At 43.7% G+C, this 18,290-nt stretch overlaps 1 protein-coding gene across 7 annotated transcripts; it reads right to left on the bottom strand.

The window, feature by feature from the left end:
* Window positions 1-10,052: 10,052 nt before the first annotated feature.
* LOC136538368 (uncharacterized) lies at window positions 10,053-17,896 on the bottom strand. 7 transcript variants are annotated; one of them, XR_010779322.1, is made up of 7 exons: window positions 16,874-17,896; window positions 16,687-16,760; window positions 16,317-16,553; window positions 16,136-16,238; window positions 15,096-15,219; window positions 10,429-10,509; window positions 10,267-10,324 (listed from the first exon to the last, which is right to left on the bottom strand). XR_010779322.1 is itself a non-coding variant. In XM_066530367.1 (6 exons), exons 2-5 carry the CDS (start codon window positions 16,747-16,749, stop codon window positions 15,122-15,124), a joined length of 501 nt encoding a protein of 166 aa, XP_066386464.1. In that variant the 5' UTR covers window positions 16,750-16,760; window positions 16,874-17,896; the 3' UTR covers window positions 10,053-10,509; window positions 15,096-15,121. The 7 variants fall into 7 exon arrangements, 4 of the variants coding, with proteins under 4 accessions (XP_066386464.1, XP_066386447.1, XP_066386454.1 ...); XR_010779318.1 differs by having other exon boundaries at window positions 16,162-16,238; XM_066530367.1 differs by having other exon boundaries at window positions 10,053-10,509.
* Window positions 17,897-18,290: the final 394 nt, after the last annotated feature.

The following is an 18,290-nucleotide window of genomic DNA, read 5'->3' as shown; positions in this document are numbered from 1 at the left end:
CACATTCTCTTTGTGCATCACGAATGACCTGACAAAGATCATCAGCCGGCTCATCTTCTACGGCTACCTCTTCTTCAGCTTCTCCCATTGCAGTATCATTGAAGCACGCACCATCAGGAATAATATCATTGTCGTCCCATTGTTCTTCTTCACCTTCTTCCATTACAACACCGGTTTCTCCGTGCTTTGTCCAACAAATATAGTTTGACATGAAACCCGACTTGAACAAGTGTGAATGAAGAGTCCTTGAGCAAGGATATTCCACCGTATTCTTACATATGGCACATGGGCAGCACATGAAACCGTCGTGTTTGTTTGCCTCGGCCGCACGTAACAAAGAATGCACGCCGTCAATGAACTCTTGGGAGCGGCGATCAGCATTATACATCCAATAACGGCTCATCTGCATTACATGACATAAATATCATATTAAAACCTAGATCATAATTAATTATTTATACAACATGCGTGCCACCACAAAAGATACAAATTTATGAAAGTATCGCTACAATGTAGACAATCCCAACTACCACTAAAAGAACTAAAGCTAAAATACATTTCAGGAGCACAAGGATTTCGCGACCAATCTCAACTAAAACAGACAGATCCCCTGGTTGTGCAACATCTTTGGGCTTCTTCGGCTGGATCACTGCCTCATTAGTCGCCTTATCTGCCTGTTGTGCAAGATATTTTTGCACGAGTTCAACATACTCTTCCTCCCAGTAGAAGCCTGAACATCGTCCACTGCCATCCCACTGAAATTAAAACAAAAAATTAGAACTTTAATCACAACCATCATGAAAATAGGTATAAACTAACCATAATCATTAAATATGATAAAATAACTCACATTGCGATCCGGACACTTGTAGAAGATACGATCCTTGTTGGGACCCTCCTTCTTCACTCGGTACTCCATCACAATCTTCGTCTCATCACGACACTTGCCGCATGGAATGAGAGGAAGGCCCGGCCTAAGTCGCTTTGGAAACCTATGAGAGGCCGAGGACCCAGAAGCAGTTGGCATCTACTCTCTATACTCATTTTTTAATACACTATAAATTTCTCCTTTCATAAATAAATAAAATTAACAAACTATAAAATTATCTAGATCTCTAAACAATGATATTTTTAATGGTCATTGTGTTCTCGTCTTTTACTGCGGCAGGTAAGTAATTCATATGATATTTCCGCAAATTAACAGAAGAATGGGAATGTACACACATAACAGACTACTACGTTTAGGTACGGTGATTGACAGACTACAGCGACGATATCGGGACATGTGAATAAATAACCATCCGTACTAGTTGACCTTGCTTACGTGATCAGCTCGGCGAGCATGTCTCCACCGGACGGCACTGTACTTGGTCAAAGAAGAGCTCCGATTCTACGAGGAAGGGAACACGGTCTTCCACGACCGTTGTCGCTCTCCCTCGTAGAATCAAAGCTCCTCCTTGACGTCCGTTACCGCTCGGCAGAGAACATCCTCGCCGACCTGAACACGGTCTGCAAGTTCAACTAGTAAGGATTTGCTATAATTTTCTAACTTTATATTTATATATACTACGTTTAGGTATGGTGATTGACAGACTACTACGACGATATCGGTACATGTGAATAAATAACCATCCGTACTAGTTGACCTTGCTTACGTGATCAGCTCAGCGAGCATTTCTCCACCGGACGGCACCGTACTTGGTCAAGGAAGAGCTCCGATTCTATGAGGAAGGGAACACGGTCTTCCACGACCGTTGTCGCTCTCCCTCGTAGAATCAAAGCTCCTCCTTGACGTCCGTTACCGCTCGGCAGAGAACATCCTCGCCGACCTGAACACGGTCCGCAAGTTCAACTAGTAAGGATTTGCTATAATTTTCTAACTATTTTCTAACTTTATATTTATATATACTTTAACCTTCTTTCATGTAAATATGCAAGCTTGAAGTGATTTTGAGCTCAAATTGCTTACAAATGAAAAAAACCACAATAAAGAACCATAAATATATATAGTGAACAAAATGGCATAAGAAAATGGTAAAAAATGAGAGTATGAGATTGGTAACCTTTACAACTGAAGAATCGATGGAGAAATCGAAGAAATCGACGGAGGAATCGAAGAATGGATGGAGGAACAATGGAGGGAGGGAGGAAGCAAGAACACTACTGCAGTGAGCTTCAAAATGTGCTGAGCTCGGGCTCGGGGAGGAAGGAGGAGACGGCCGATTTATAAAGGGAGAACATTTAGTCCCGGTTGATGGATCCAACCGGGACTAAAGGTAACTTTCCAACCCCGGGCGCAGCCACGGCCCGGGAGTAGACCTTTACTCCCGGTTGGAGCCACCAACCGGGAGTAAAAGTATACCTTTAGTCCCGGTTGGTGGCTCCAACCGGGACTACAGGTCCCTGCCACCTCTGTCTGGCGCAGTAGCCGTTGGGCAGGGACCTTTAGTCCCGGTTGGAGCCACCAACCGGGACTAAAGGTATCTCTAGTCCCGGGCGCAAAAAATTCCGGGACTAGAGCCCATTTTGGTCGAGGATCAAAGGTCTGTTCTCTACTAGTGTGCAATGAATTAGAGCATCTAGTGACACTTTGATAACCGCATTTCGATACAAATTTCACTCCTCTTAATAGTACGGCTATCTATCCTAAATGTGATCACACTCACTAAGTGTCTTGATCACTAAAACAAAATGGCTCCTACATTTTATACATTTGTCTTGAGCCTTTTGTGTTTCTCTTTCTTCTTTTCCAAGTTCAAGCCTTTGATCATAACCATGCCATCACCATTGTCATGATCTTCGTCATTGCTTCATCACTTGGAGTAGTGCTACCTATCTCATGAACACTTTGATAAACTAGGTTAGCACTTAGGGTTTCATCAATTAACCAAAACCAAACTAGAGCTTTCACCGCGCCACTGTCACAACGCCGACTCCCACCACTAGCCGCTCGCTGCCTGGTTCTGTGCCCGGTGACTCCCCGCTGCTGGTACCGCCCCACACCCCCTCCCCACCGGCCCACCGCAACCGCCTCGTCCGCTCGTCGGCGCTACCTAGCGGCCTAAGGCTACCTTTTCTTTCCTTCAGGGATTCAGTTGGTTCAGTTGGGCATGGCGAGCTGTAGGTTTTTTAGTTTGATTTAGAAACCCCAGTTCGACCCCCCCCCCCCCCCCCATCTTGGGTGCTCAAGGAATCTCTCAAGCGCTGAGTTAACATGCCACAGGAGCATGTGGAGTGGATATAAACCCTTCGCATTAGTACTAGAGTCTGCGAAAAGCTTAGGGCTCAAAAAATTAAAAAAATGATATTTTAGGGCCTGAATGGCTGTACCGCCATTGTATTTACATCTCATTTTAAATATTTATATGAGAACAATATATACCCTCATGGTACAAATAATTAACATCTTGAACATTGACTGCAAAACCTAACTTTTACTAGCACTATTTGTTGCAAAATGTTTATAACATATTTCAAAAGCATATTTTTTATGAAACTAGTTTCAAGGTAAACCTACTTATCATTTTCGAATTTCTAGAACAGACATATAAAAAGTAATATGCAACTGAAGTTTATAATGGTTGGCTTAATATAACCCAAAACATTTACTTATTTGTGATTGGTGGGCAATGATTTAGTTTTGAATTGTTTTATAAGAGTTACAGGCAATATATACCAAAAGACAAAGATTTCCCTTAACGCTTTATTTGAAATTTGTCTCTCGTCAGCCAATCCAATTCTAAGATTTTTTTTTCATACAATTTATATCTTTGTATTTTGTTATAGTCATCATGGACCCATATGCATAATGATGTGCTATCATTTATGTCTATCATCATATCGTATGTAGCCTCTCATTTGGAAATTTGTGTGTGTGTTGGTGGGTGGGGGGACGGCGTAGAGAAGGTTGGTCATGCCAGCTGATAATCTCTACAAAAATACCCCCCCCCCCCCCCCCCCCCCCCCATAGAGAACAGATGCATCTGAACTGTACAAAATTGTCAAGGATGTTGTCTCATCTTTGATATGTTGTTTAGGAACTAATTAAACAACTAGCTGTGATATGAGCCTGTGGAAAACGAAAAATGACTGGGTTTTTGCTAACACTTCGGTTAAAAAAATCTGAAACAGGTAGCTCAGAAGGTTGTTGGCTTTCTACAGCAATGGAAGAAGATAACAAAGACGGAGAAGGGAGAAGAAGATGGAGGAGCTCATTGTGATGATGAAGGAAGGCTTGAGACACTGGTGCAGCCCAACAATGCCATGAATATTCTACTTGTTAGTGGATATAATAATAATCATTATCTATATAAGATAATAACAATAAACTCTCTTGTTTATTTATTTTTCTTTTCGGATGGAAGATAACACCAAGAACGACATGGTCCAGATCGAACATATTGTAAAGAGGAATACATATTAGGAGTCTGCGTAGCTTGAATTTATAGAAAGATAGATAACAAGATGATGCCATATGGATTTAAGTGGCCCGAACAACATTCAGCATTTATTCTCCTATTAAATTAAATGCTAGTAGTAGTAACAAACATGACTACAATGCAGTTTAAGCGCATTTTATCATCTCTTAATAAATTTGTGAATAGAAGTGGAAATGTGGCAGCAGATGCAATAATGTTGTTTCTCCCAACAAAGGAACTCAAGTTTACATTAGACAGTACATACATGCATGGACCTCGAAATAATTCAGCGGTGTTGGAAAACAGCCCGTCCATATACATATTCAATCTTTGCATCGCTGCTTGTCTTTTGCACTGTCTGCTGCTGGTTATTAAGTACATACAACGCTTATCGCGTGTTCGCCAAAGCAACAACTTGGCAGCTGCGCGTGCCAGACGATCTCACATATGGATGACAATGCAACTTGACAGCAAGAACCAATGAAAGAAAATGTTAATGGGTCATGGAATTAGACAGAGATCCACCGCTCTCACGGGTGGCATGGCACTACGTGGGATACCTTGCTAACATATATTATACATAGCCACATAGGTGCCACATACTCTCATAATATACGTTTGTGGACCCTAATTTTTTACTATTTAATTTTTTTTTTCTGAAGAAAATTTACGTTTGGCCCTCTAGGTGACTTAAACTCATCTTTGGACCCTGAGGGTCGGCGCCATGAGTCCTGACACCGAGGTACCACGTCTCGACGCCACAAATCTTGACGCCGAGATGCCTGGTCGAGCACAGCAGAAAATCCTAGATGACGTTGACGTGACCGATACCTCGACGCCATAATACATACAGTCGAGGTCGACGCTCGGCGCCACATATTTTAGCGCCCGAACATGCGTAATCAATATTAAATGCTAGCGTGTAGCAGTGAGCGACTGCCAATATTAAGGCCCCGTTTGGCAGGACTTCACTTTACTAGTGAAGCCATTTTTTTTTTGTTTCAGCTCCATGAACAGTTCCACCGGTGGAGCTAAAGCGGTTTTGATAAACTGTTTGGCAAAATGGCTTCCCTGTGAGAGCATGTTTTTAGGGGCCTGGAGGAGGAGCCAGGAGAAGCCACTTTTTTTTTGGCTCCATCCTACCCCAAATCACTGTGAGAGCATGTTTTTAAGGGCTTCACAAGTGAAGCTATTTTACTTTACCCCGTTTGATAGAAAACAACTCCAAACAACTCTGAAACCGGTGGAGAAGTCCTACCAAATAAGATCTAAATGTGGCGCCGAGACAGAGCATTGAGGAGCAGTTCAGCGCCTCTGCTGGCTTCCATTGCGCTTGCGCGCCGTACCTGCAAGTGGCTGGAAGGGAGGGGTGCGAACTGCCAGCGGCGTGCAGTGCAGTGCAGCGTGACCGAGGAGGGACTCGGTGTTTGGTTGCACGGACTTTTAGTTCAGGTTAAGTTGGATGTTGAGACGTTAGTTAAGAGGATTAAATATTAATTAATTATAAAACTAATTACATAGATGGTAACTAATTTACGAGATAAATGTATTAAGTCTAATTAATTTATCATTAGCATATATTTACTATAGCACCACATTATTAAATTATAGAGTAATTAGGCTTAAAAATTTGTCTCTCAAATTAGTCATAGTGTGTACAATTAGTTATTTTTTAAATTTATATTTAATACTTTAAATTAGTGTTAAATATCTAATATGACAGAGACTTAGTCCGTGCAACCATACACCCCTGAGGGGATGCAGCAGGCCTCCTTTCCGCGTGATGTTCCCCGGGACGGGCTGGTTCTGTGAAAGATTTGGTCAGAGATTCAGAATTGAAGTGGAGGGCCATTTGATTATTTGAAGCCTGCCCATCCGCCACGGCGCCGCCCATGCATGCATCCTTCGACACGCCGGACAAATCGCCTGGCTCCCTGGGTGAACGTGATCGTCAAGCGGTGACCTCACGTACTGCACCGTCGTGGGCAGGCCGTCACCGGTCACCGGTGCCTGAACCCAGCAGCAGCAGGGCCAGCTGCGCCATCAGAGCTCGTTCGTCGCATCGGGAGCAAGCGAGCGCTACGAGTCTATAGCTACGCTTTTTCAAGCGTCCGGAGTTACTACACACGTCTCATCCATCCGTACTACAGCACGCTCAGTCCTTGTTTTAAAATTTTTTGCGTGTCACAGCTAAGGGATGTTTGGTTGACGAAATAAATTTATTAAGCTTAATTAATATATTATTAGCATATATTTACTGTAGCACCATTTGTCAAATTATAGACTAATTAGATTTAAAAGATTTATTTTACAAATTAGTCTCAATATATATAGTTAGTTTAGTAATTAATCTATATTTAATAGTCTATACATATGTTAAATATTTGATAAGATTGCTAAAATTTATTTCGTGAACCAAACACTGACACAAATCTTTTGCAAGCGTCCGCAGTTACTACACACGTCTCATCGATCAGTACTACAGCACTCTGGCTCCCCACATTTAATATTGGCAGTCGCGCACTGCCACACGCTAGCATTTAATATTGCGCCTTGTTTAGATCACCTCTAAATTCTAAGTTTTTTCATTCTCTCTCCATTACATCAATTTTTAGCCGTTTGCATGAAGCATTAAATGTAGATAAAAAAAATAACTAATTGTATAGTTTAGTTGAAAATCACGAGATGAATCTTTTGAGCTTAGTTGGTCCATGATTAGATAATATTTACTAAATAAAACGAAAATACTACTATTTATCAGGTTGAAATTTTTTACAATCTAAACGTGCCCTTGGTTACGTATGTTCGGCGTCCTGGTCGTTTCGTCGTAGCGGATGATAAGATTATTTAGCTAGATGTTATGTTTTTTCACTCTTTCTTCGTCACATCAATTTTTAGTCATTTATATAGAGTATTAAATATAGGTAAAAAATAATTAATTATACAGTTTAGTTGGAAATCACGAGATGAATCTTTTAAGCCTAGTTGGTCCACGATTGGACAATATTTGCCAAATAAGACGAAAGTGGTACTATTCATCGAGTTCAAAAAATTTGCAAAGTAAACAAGGCCTTACTTGTGATTAATTTACTGTAAGAGAAAAATACTGTTCGAGCTTATAATTTATGATCGTATATGAGCAAGTGAATTGACTAAAGATTTATGGTGCTGACCTTGGTGCCGAGATGTGGTGCCGAGGATTTTCTGCTGTGTTCGGCCAGGTACCTCGACGTCAAAATCTGTGGCGTTGAGACGTGTTACCTCGACTCCAAAACTTATGATGCTAATTCTAGGGTCTAAAGATGAGTTTAAGTTCCTGGGAAAGTTAAACGTAATTTTTTTTAAAAAAAAAAGAGTTAAATAGTAAAAAATTAGGTTTGTGGACTAGCTAGCTTGTAGGGTGGTTCCGATCCTGCAATACATACAGGGACCACAAAACTACATATTCGGTCTGTTCGCTGGTTGGTTTCTGGACTGGTTTGGACTGGCTGGTGCTGGTTTATTGTGAAAAAAAAATACTATTGGCTGGCTGGTTTGGACTGGCTGAAACTAATAAGCGAACAGGATGATTATCCGAGCGAGCTGATTGTGCGTACGTACGTTTATGATCGATCTGTTGTATATATAGTGTGTTCTTTGATTCTCCGGTCGATCGATCGAGTTATTCAGCACTTTGTTTGCTTCATATTCCTCTTCATTAGGAGGAAGAGTACGTGCATGGCTCCTACTGGACCCAATCATTTTGTTATTATATATATATATGTTTCCCATGCGTGGCTGCCGCGCTGGGATCCATGACTTCTTCCATTCACGACGCAGATGAAGGACATTCACGACGCAGATGAAGGGCATGTCCTGCCCCACTACTTCAATAGTATTTTTTAATAAATAAATAATATTTTTTTATAATAAATTAATATAAGCTAAATTTTAGCGAAACCAATAGGCCTAAGGCAGTTGTACAGCCACACGCGTAGGTATGGCTGGCCTAGGTCATCGCGCCTCGCTCCTCCTAGGAGTATGTGTGGATTTCAACCCTAGCACTGTCATGACGTGCTGCTCCTAGCTCCTCCTCCCTTCCCTGCCATGCACGGCTCCGTCACCGGTCGGCCTCATGCTAGGGGGTTCCCATCACCGTCGGCTTGATTAGCAATGCCGCGGCCTTTCTGGAAGCCTGCTGGTTGGCCGGGTTGGATCGCAACACAAGACGACGGTGACATGCATGCGTCAACATCCCCCCATTGATGCGATGCAGCATGTACTCTAGCTGTTGGTTGCACCGTAAAATGGTCAAAATATCGATGGTAGTTTTCAGTAATATAACTTGCAAGATGCATGTAGCAGCGAATCAAACTGCGTCTATTGTTATTATAATTCAAAAATAACATTTATTTATTATATAAATAGCCAGTGCGTAACGGTAACGAGATGCATTGAATTCGGACGCACAGGGGAGGCCCAGATCATAAAATCAAGAGAAATATATAGTATATATAGGCAGTCGAAAGAGCCGAAAGCTACCGCTTCAATTCTTTGTTTTGAATTATGCTGACGTTGTCGATATTTGATCTTGAGACATGTAATATTAATTATTTCTGTAGGCATCCATCAGATTCTCCTGTTACTTGCTTGTGTCCACCCTTATTGTTGTGTTATAACAAGTTTTTGTCCATCTGCTGATCTGGAACCATGCATTTACAAATCTATCACCAATAATAACGCTGATTTGTGGTGTGAGCTCATACAGCAGTCTGGTGTGTAGCAGCCGGCTAATACAGTCAACGGCGTGGAAACCGCTAATAGGCTTAAGGTACGTATTGGGACGACGATACATACCCACAGTTAATACTAGGATAGGAAACGATAGGATGACCTTGTAAAATTCTGGAAAAAGGACACCGTGATACCATTTCGACAGCGATGCAGTTTCGGTCAACCGCTATTTCAGTAATAACACGAGACGAATGGATATCATTCAATTAGACATATAGTTCACCGCCTTATATAGCTAATTATTCTTATCTGTTGTCCAGGTGACGTTGCCTCCGGATCGGATATATACCGTATAATCACTATATATATCTGCCTTGCTCATGACAGCGACCTAATTTTGATTGCTCGCTTTGACAAAGATAAGCCAGAAATCACAAGCGCTCTTATGCAAGATGGCGAGTTGAGTCTTTCCCCGGGAACTAAATGCTCCCAAAGACATTAATAATATTATCTTAACTGTACATTAAGGTAATGCTATTAGGAAGAAAGCTAGTTTGGTTGATCGAGGGTTTGAGGGTACGTCTAGACCGTCCAGGGCACCAGGTATGAATTCTACACTACGTCAAAAAGGGTTTTTAGGGACGGTTTGCCCAGCCGCCACTACGCAAGGATCTCTACAAATCATGTATTTGTAGGGACGGTTCCTACAAATCGATTTGTAGAGGCGGCTGGTGTTACCAGCCGCCCGTACAAATCGATTTGTAGGGGCGGTTGGTACTGTAGCCGCCACTACAAATCGATTTATATGGGAGGTCTGGGAACACCAGCCGCCCCCTACAAATCGATTTGTAGGGGCGGCTACAGTACCAACCGCCCTTACAAATCATTTTCCCGCAAAAAAAAATAAATTTACAATTCAAATTCGACCGGAACATATATTTTTCATGCCCACAGTATAACTATTCAGAAGTATCTTAAAACAAACCAAAGTATTCGACCCACTCTCAACCGAATTAACAAAGAGCCATCTCGATGGATGGCTCACAGTGCAGCAACACAATGTATCTTAAAGCAAACAAAAGTATCAGACCCACTTGCCTCTCTCTCACACAACTATATAGCACAAGATAACTTTCTTCATCATGGTGAACACTAAGACCGAGGCCCTGCAATATGAGAACTTTCAGATTGCCCTGAAAAGGAAGTACACATGAGTTGGACAATTTTCTAATACCACGTTATGGTAAGAGTTAGTCCACCTAAGTGGGAAAGGAAATTAAGAATGTAAAACTCTAACATGGAGACCAAGAGCCCGCCCCTGAGGCAATACTTCGTGCCATGTCAGAAGAGATCTCAATCACTTCCATTGGTTGAGGACCTGTGAAGACAAGTATACAATTAACTCCAAAAAATACACCATGTGCCATAAAGTAAAGGACACTCACTACTGGAAACTCGAATACTTCTGTGGGTGTTGCATTTTTCTGTGTGTGTTTCTCTATACACACAGAAAAATTCATCATTTTTCTGTGCGTTTCAAAAATCCCGACAGAAATATTCGAAAACCCACAGAAAAATTACGTGATTTTTCTGTGCGTGTCAATACACACAGAAAAATTGACATTATTCTGTCGGTTCGTTGAAAACGCACAGAAAAAATACATACACGCACACGAAAATTCTACCGGATAAACCAGCCCCTGTGCCGCTCCGAGCACCCCGCCCTTTTCTCTTCCGCAGCGCCCCTCCCCTCCCGGCCCCAGCACCCCTCCTCTCCCTTCTTCCCCGCGGGCGCCCCGGCCCCAGCGCCCCTCCTCCCCCGCAGGCGCCCCCCCTTCTTCTTCCCCGGCGGGCGGCCGCTCCTCCCCCTCCCCCTTCTTCACCCGGCCGGATCCGGCCCTCCCTCTCCAAGATCCGGCCGGTGGTTGCGGTGGTGGTGGTAGTGGTGGCCGGTGGCGGGGCGTGGCGGCGGCGGCGGCGGCCCTCCCCTCCCCCTTCTTCTCCCTCGCCGACGCCCCTCCCCTCTCCCTTCTTCTTCCCCGGCAGGTGCCCCTCCCCTCCCCCATCTTCACCCGGCCAGATCTAGCCCTCCCTCTCCCGGATCCGGCCGGTGGCTGCGGTGGTGGCGGCGGCGGCCCTCCCCTCCCCCTTCTTCTCCCCCGCCAGCGCCCCTCCCCTCTCCCTTCTTCTTCCCCGGCGGGTGCCCCTCCCCTCCCCCATCTTCACCCGGCCGGATCTGGCCCTCCCTCTCCCAGATCCGGCCGGTGGCTGCGGTGGTGGTGATGGTGGCCGGCGGCGAGGCGTGGTGGCAGCGGCGGCCCTCCCCTCCCCCTTCTTCTCCCCCGCCGGCGCCCCTCCCCTCTCCCTTCTTCCTCGGCGGGTGCCCCTCCCCTCCCCCATCTTCACCCGGCCGGATCTGGCCCTCCCTCTCCCGGATCCGGCCGATGGCTGCGGTGGTGGTGGTGGTGGTCGGCGGTGGGGCGTGGTGGTGGCGGCGGCCCTCCCCTCCCCCTTCTTCTCCCCCGCCGGCCCCCTCCCCTCTCCCTTCTTCTTTCTCGGAGGGTGCCCCTCCCCTCCCCCATCTTCACCCGGTCGGATCTGGCCCTCCCTCTCCCGGATCTGGCTGGTGGCTGCGGTGGTGGTGGTGGTGGCCGGCGGCGGGGCGTGGTGGTGGCGGCGGCCCTCCTCTCCCAGATCCTGGGAAGCTGTTCTTGACTCCAACGAACGGACGGTTGTCGATTTCCTAGTTGTTGATTTTCTTTACTAGAACTGTGGATGTTGTTTGCTGCTCTTGCTTTAGCTGATGGTGTCCTATCTATTTGCATTCTCTAAGCTTTGTAGAATATATTTGAACCGGAGATGCTTAGGTAAGAAGTAAAAAATACACTGCCCAATACCCATGAATCAAAACATTTTTGTTCTGGAATTGTTGCAATCACTTGCTCTTGTAAACCAAATTATGCAGATTGATATTAACTTTTAATCAGATGTATGCCAAGCTGCTAGCTATCTATATGTGCAGATATTTTTTGTCTATTGAACTCCTAAAGTGAAAAATGACTAAACTTGCTAGAGATGGAACACAAAATTAACTAATCTAGGATTGTCTACAAGTAGTCTTGGGCAATGATAGAGCTCTGAAAATTTTCTAGTAACTACTTGATAAAGGTGCAGTCGGTTTGTTAAGAAGTTGTCCAGCTTTTTATTTAGATGACTCTAATCTGCGATGATGTTTTAACTTGTTTGTTTTGTTACCCTAGTTGCTTTTTAGGTGAGATGCTATGAAAACAGTATCTAGAGCTGAGATGATATGAAACCCCAGTCTCGTGCCGCGCTGCTCTCCCCTTCCCTAACTATGCCTTGTGACTTTTTTTGTTTTGTACTACTCTTGAGTGGCTGTGATGAATCAAGTTTCCATTAGAGAACTTCTACACTTTAGCACCTTATGAGCTGGTACTTGGGATATTTTGTTCTGTTTGCTGCTTAACTAGGATGGCTTGTACCAGTACAAGCAACCAGTTCTGTGGCCAGTTCAATTCCCATTAGAGAGAGAGAATTAAATTAATTTCCAGGTGAAATTAAGTTGCAGTTGTCATGCTGATAATGGGTAAATCTGAGCTATTTCTCGAGTTCTTTTGCTCTTGTTCTTTTGCTCCAAGTGAAATATATGTAGTTCTTGTGCTTTTGTGCTCCGATTGATGCTAAGAGTTAGGACTTGAATGTTTGTTCAGATTGGATCAGGTTTGGCTCCTCTTTCTTGTGTGACAATTTGACTGTCGCCACCTATACATGTGTGCATGACCAACTTTGGGTCTGTTAGTAGGGTATCGGGGGCTTGGGTCTGTCAGTTAACCTTGTCCATGAGATAAGTATGTATGCAACACCAAAGTTTCTGAAATATGAATCGATGATGTGGTCTAGCAATGCACTTATAAGGTTTGCCATACTTGATTGTTCAAATAAGAGCTGGAGATTCCTGCTGAGCAGGTTGCAGTTTTGAACATCTTTGTAACCGGTAGAAACAACAGAATATTATGGGTTCAACTTCTATAAGAATGTTCTTCTCCTCTATTGTTAGTTCAAACTGTTGTTCCCAACTTGAGTTCATTGTTGTGCCATTTCTTCTCCTCTACTGATCACTCTTGTAGTGAACTACTGTAACTCTCTTTTCATTTCTTGAGAATGAAATGTACATCCTATTTAATTAGATGTGTGTCTATGGTAAGAAGAGTCCATGTTTTCTGTGTAATATATATGCACTTGTCTGTATACTTATGAGTTGCTACACTGTGCCAAATGGGTTTCGAGTATAATCTTATAAGCTGGAATTGTTCTTATGTCATTCTATTGCACTTGTCTGTATCGGATAAGAACCTTTCTGTTGCTTTTGTATTATTCTTATGTCATTCTATTGCTTTTGTACTTTTATCAATGGGATGTCTGTGATTGCTAAATTGGGCTGTTTTTGTGCTTCTAGGGTTTGGAAATGTATGCTGTGTGGATGTTGACTACTTTTAATTATGCCACTAGTAGCTCACTACCTTGTGGTTGTGGATTACTTCTAAATTCTAATGTGGCTGGCTGGTTGTGGACCATATTAACTATGATGCTACTTATGCCATATTTTATTCATCCATGTTCCTGTTATTTGATTCCTAGCCTACACAACTTGTTTATATGTTTGCTACATTCCTCGTTGTTTCTAACGTTGCTGCATTCCTCATTATTCCTGTAGCTTGTGGCCTGGGAGAAGAAAAGAGAGGTCACATTAACAAGGTAGACTTGATCCATATTTACTTCGCTAATTCATTGGATTATAGTATTATACAACTTGTTTCTGTTACATTCATCATATAACAAATATGTTTTGACTTGCAAGAGGCATGTGTGCTACATGTAAAGGGCAATTGGAAAGAGGAGAGCTCTACAATCAACATCAACAAGGTATGATTTTGCTGCTCCATTGTTGGTTAGGACATGTGTATGGCGTCGCCTCGCCACGCGCCTTAAACGCCTAGTCAACTCGAATTGGTGGGTCGGCGCGCCTCGACTTACCGCCTTAAAAACAGTGATCCAGCATATCTATTTCTTTATAATAGTGTAATCCTTGCATGCATGCTGTCTCCTATTACCTTGCTCACAGCTTGCTTGTGGTTGGGTTCATAAACTTACTGAAATTTGTGGACTAGTGCCTAAACACTATCTTGAGTTATGGTTAATTCAGTTCAATGTCTATTTGAAATTACTTTTCTCTTTACCTCTGAATATTTTTTCCTATTCACAAGATTACTCTAATTAATGAAAAATGGTCTTTTGCAGGAGGCTTTGGAAATTTCTTAGTTTGAGAACAGATTGTAGATATGTTGATCAGTAGTTGTGCTTTGTTTATATGGTTTCAATAACATTGTGTTTTGTAACTGTATAATGACATTGAAACATTGAGTCCATTGTTATGAACAACAATGATATGTAACAACTTTCATGCTGATTATATGTATCGAGATTGCTAAATGTAACATGTTGATGCATGGCTAAATAATACTATTCATGTATGATGAAATATGATGATAGTCATTAGTTATGAGCCGTGCTTGTAGACTTCATTACTGTATGGACAATATATATTTTAATACGTTGTTGCTACTGTTTTAAAATAATTTTTTTTGTGTTTAATTCTTTTTTTCTATGCGTTTATTTCTTTTTTTCTGTGTGGATTAACGCACGGAAAAATTAGTTTTAATCTGGGCGAACACAATTTTTCTGTGCGTGAGACCCACAGAAAAATTGTTTCTGACGGTGAACCCACGGAAAAAGTCGATTTTTCTGTCATTCTATTTCTGTGGGTTATTTTCTGACGGTACACCGTCAGAAAAATATTTTTCTGACGGTATTCGAATTTTTCCGTGGGTTTTCACACCCACAAAAAAAATCGAGATTCCAGTAGTGACTACAATAAGCTCTGACCAGCAGAAGAGGATGACGACAAGTTTTCATGGCATAAAAGGTTTCCCCCAAAGGACAAAGGTGATGGATCCCTCTCCGAGACCTCCCTCTGACGGTACGTTGTAGGGTCGGTAGCTCTGGTGCTCTATTTCCAGGAAACCTCTGAAATCAGTCACCTTTTGCAGGATTTAAGTGAATTATGCAAATTGTCCATTTTGTAAATGAATTATGCAAATTGGCCACCAAAAGGAAAAGGAAACAGGATTTAAGTGACAGAAAACCGGACAGGTTTAGACAAAAACATGAAAACCTAACCAAATTATTTACTTCCATTAATTTTACTGTGCAACTGCATTAATATTCAAGCAGAGACCACACGTTTTTTTTACCACACCGCAGACCACACGTTGGACCACCAGGAAAATCATTAAACAGATCCGCTCAAGTATTCTCTAGACCAGATATCAACCAAATAAAAGAAGTCTAAATTGTGAAGAAAGATTGCTAGGAATAAGCCAATAGGGTTTAAACTAGCTAACAGTTTTAAAAGCAGTTTGTGCAAATGGATTTTGGGAATGATTATGTTAGGCAGTGCAATCAAACATGGTTGCCATAATGACAGAATTGATAATGCAAAAGATGAAACTAGATGGAAAAAACTGCATCTACCAAACCATTACAGAATAATAGTAAAGTCATCTGAAAAGAAATCACTGACAACCAGAACGCCATAAAATAACATGTAGCTTAAATTTTCCTAGACAACAAGAGAAAATTCGCAGGGCAGGCAATACATTAGTGATCCAACATTCAGTTTTAAATAAACTATAAAGTACATTCTGCTATAAAAGCTCATTTTCCCCTTCTTACATTGCTGGTAAGATAAAGGGAGATTTAGATTAACTAACAGAAGAAAGTGTATTTAAGAGACTGATTATTTCATGTGTCAATTTAAAATACGTACTTAAGGCCTGACAAGGATGATTGTTCAAGTAATATTTTGGACTCAGTTCAATCCAAGCTTCCACTGCCATCTACAAAGGCAGTTCCTTAGTGCTTGCCTGATAAGAGAGGAACGATCTTGCACCTTAGGCCATTAATCTCTAGTATCAAATTATCTCGATTAACGCCGCCACCCAGAGCTCGCTGGAACGTCTCTTCCACCTAAACAGGGAAAACCGGTCAGCAAATGGGCAACAAGACATAGAAGTACGTATTTCTTAATCACATATATGTAATAACCTCTTTCTCAAACTTAGAAATATGATCATCATCCTCAACCACATTGTCTGACGAATCATCTTTATCTGGTAGAGTCGGATTGTTGGATTCATCTTCTGACCCATCATCATCAGACGCAGCATGCCGCAGCTCTTCAAGCTTTTCTTTAGGAATCGGGGCAATCGATTGTCTCCGTTCTTCCACGATCCCAGTATCAACGCTTGTCCATACGTAACCGACAACACCACAGGTACCAGTCTAATTGGTGACATCATGAACAACAATGCAATCATTTATAAAGATCATGGCAAAACAGTGCGCCACATTCAACAACATAATTCCATGAATGTTCCAAACTAAATCACTAAGGCAGATAAGAAAAGAAGGAAACCTCAGATGTTCCCGACTCATCTTCTTCCAAAGGAACAGTTGCTTGATCACCATTACTCCTCATACTGGAAAATGCTGCAAAGAAGAAACCAGTTCACTAAGTAGAACATGTAGGTTACAGGTCCACTGGAACAAAATGATTAGTCCAACATAAATATCAAATAAAATTTTAGGGTCTGCAGACTAACGTGGACTATCTGTAATTCCAGAGTTGGTGTCAGCATACTCAAGTTCTTCATCGCTATCTTCATTTGAAGGCTGAGGAAGTAATGAAACTTTTGAGTGGGCAGGCACAACAACATTCGAGCAGCCACCAGGTGCGCGAGCGCCCTGGCACCCCCGGCCTGCGTGGCCCCCCGCACGACGCTCTCGAGCAGCCAGTAAAGGACGGCGCCGCCGGCCGCAGAGATGTCGGCGAGCAGCGCGGCGACCCGCAGCTCGAACCCGGACCGCACCTCATGGTTGGCAGACGAGAGCACGGACAGGAGCGACTTCCAGAGAACCCGCGCGGCCGTCCACGTGTGCTGCATCCGCTCCACGACGCAGCCCGCGGAGTCCCTGGACCGCTACAGCATCTCCTTAAGGTTGTCGGTGGTGAGGTAGACCGCGCCCGCGGCGGCGAGGGAGATCGTGGAGAAGGCGACGTGATCCGGTCATGCCACAAACCTAACCAAGCTACAGTGACCTAGTACATGGAGTGAGATCTAAATGATGTGAATACGCACAAACCTGTAGGATGAGCCCTCGGCATCAGCGGATTCGACCCCGTTCCCATCGTCGAACGCAGATCTCGCGCTGCTGCCGCCGGCCGCCGTCTCGCCGTCCTCCTTGAGCTCGCCGAGGAGCTCCCGCATGGTGAACGGACAGGACCCCTCGGACCCGAGTGCCGTCTTCGACTCCTCCACTTCCTCCTCCTCAACCTCCGGCGGAGGCCCCTCCGGCTCTCGCGCGCCGTTCGCGAGATCCTCCGCACCGGCTGGCCTGGTCGGAGATCCTCCGCGCCGTTCGGAGTGGGCTCCTCCATGGTAACTCCTCGGGGCTCGCTCGCGCGCGCGGCGGGATCTGGGAGCGGAGCTGGGAGCCGCTAAGAGAAGAGGGAGGGAGGAGAGCAGAGACAAGAGAGAGAGGGAGCTGCCGTCGAGAGAGGAGGGAGAGGGAGAGGCGGATGCGGATGCGCGAGAGGGAGTTAGGGTTGGAATTTTTTTCTCGGGCTGAAGGTGGCTGTTATATATACTGCAGGTATTTCTAGGGGTGGCTGGTGATTCAGCCGCCCCTACAAATAGAAATAGCAGGGGCGGCTGGTATACGAGCCGCTCCTACAAATCAGACTATTAGTAGGGGCGGCTCGTATCACCAGCCGCCCCTGCTATTTCATTTATAGGGGCGGCTGGTCTCTGGGGTTCCGAGCACGTCACTGTAGGGGCGGTTCCATCACCAGCCGCCCCTACAAAAAATTTTATGCCGTTGCTACAAACCGTTTTTCACGTAGTGCTAGTTGAGACGATACTATTAGAAACTACTGCAAACTAAAATTTCCCTATCGATGTGAAACCGACAGGAAAACACAAAATACTGACCGAAAAATAACAGCCCAATTTTTCTATC

Source organism: Miscanthus floridulus, chromosome 1 (assembly GCF_019320115.1).
Source record: "Miscanthus floridulus cultivar M001 chromosome 1, ASM1932011v1, whole genome shotgun sequence".
Lineage (NCBI taxonomy): Eukaryota > Viridiplantae > Streptophyta > Magnoliopsida > Poales > Poaceae > Miscanthus > Miscanthus floridulus.
This window is presented reverse-complemented; position numbering and strand designations above follow the sequence as displayed.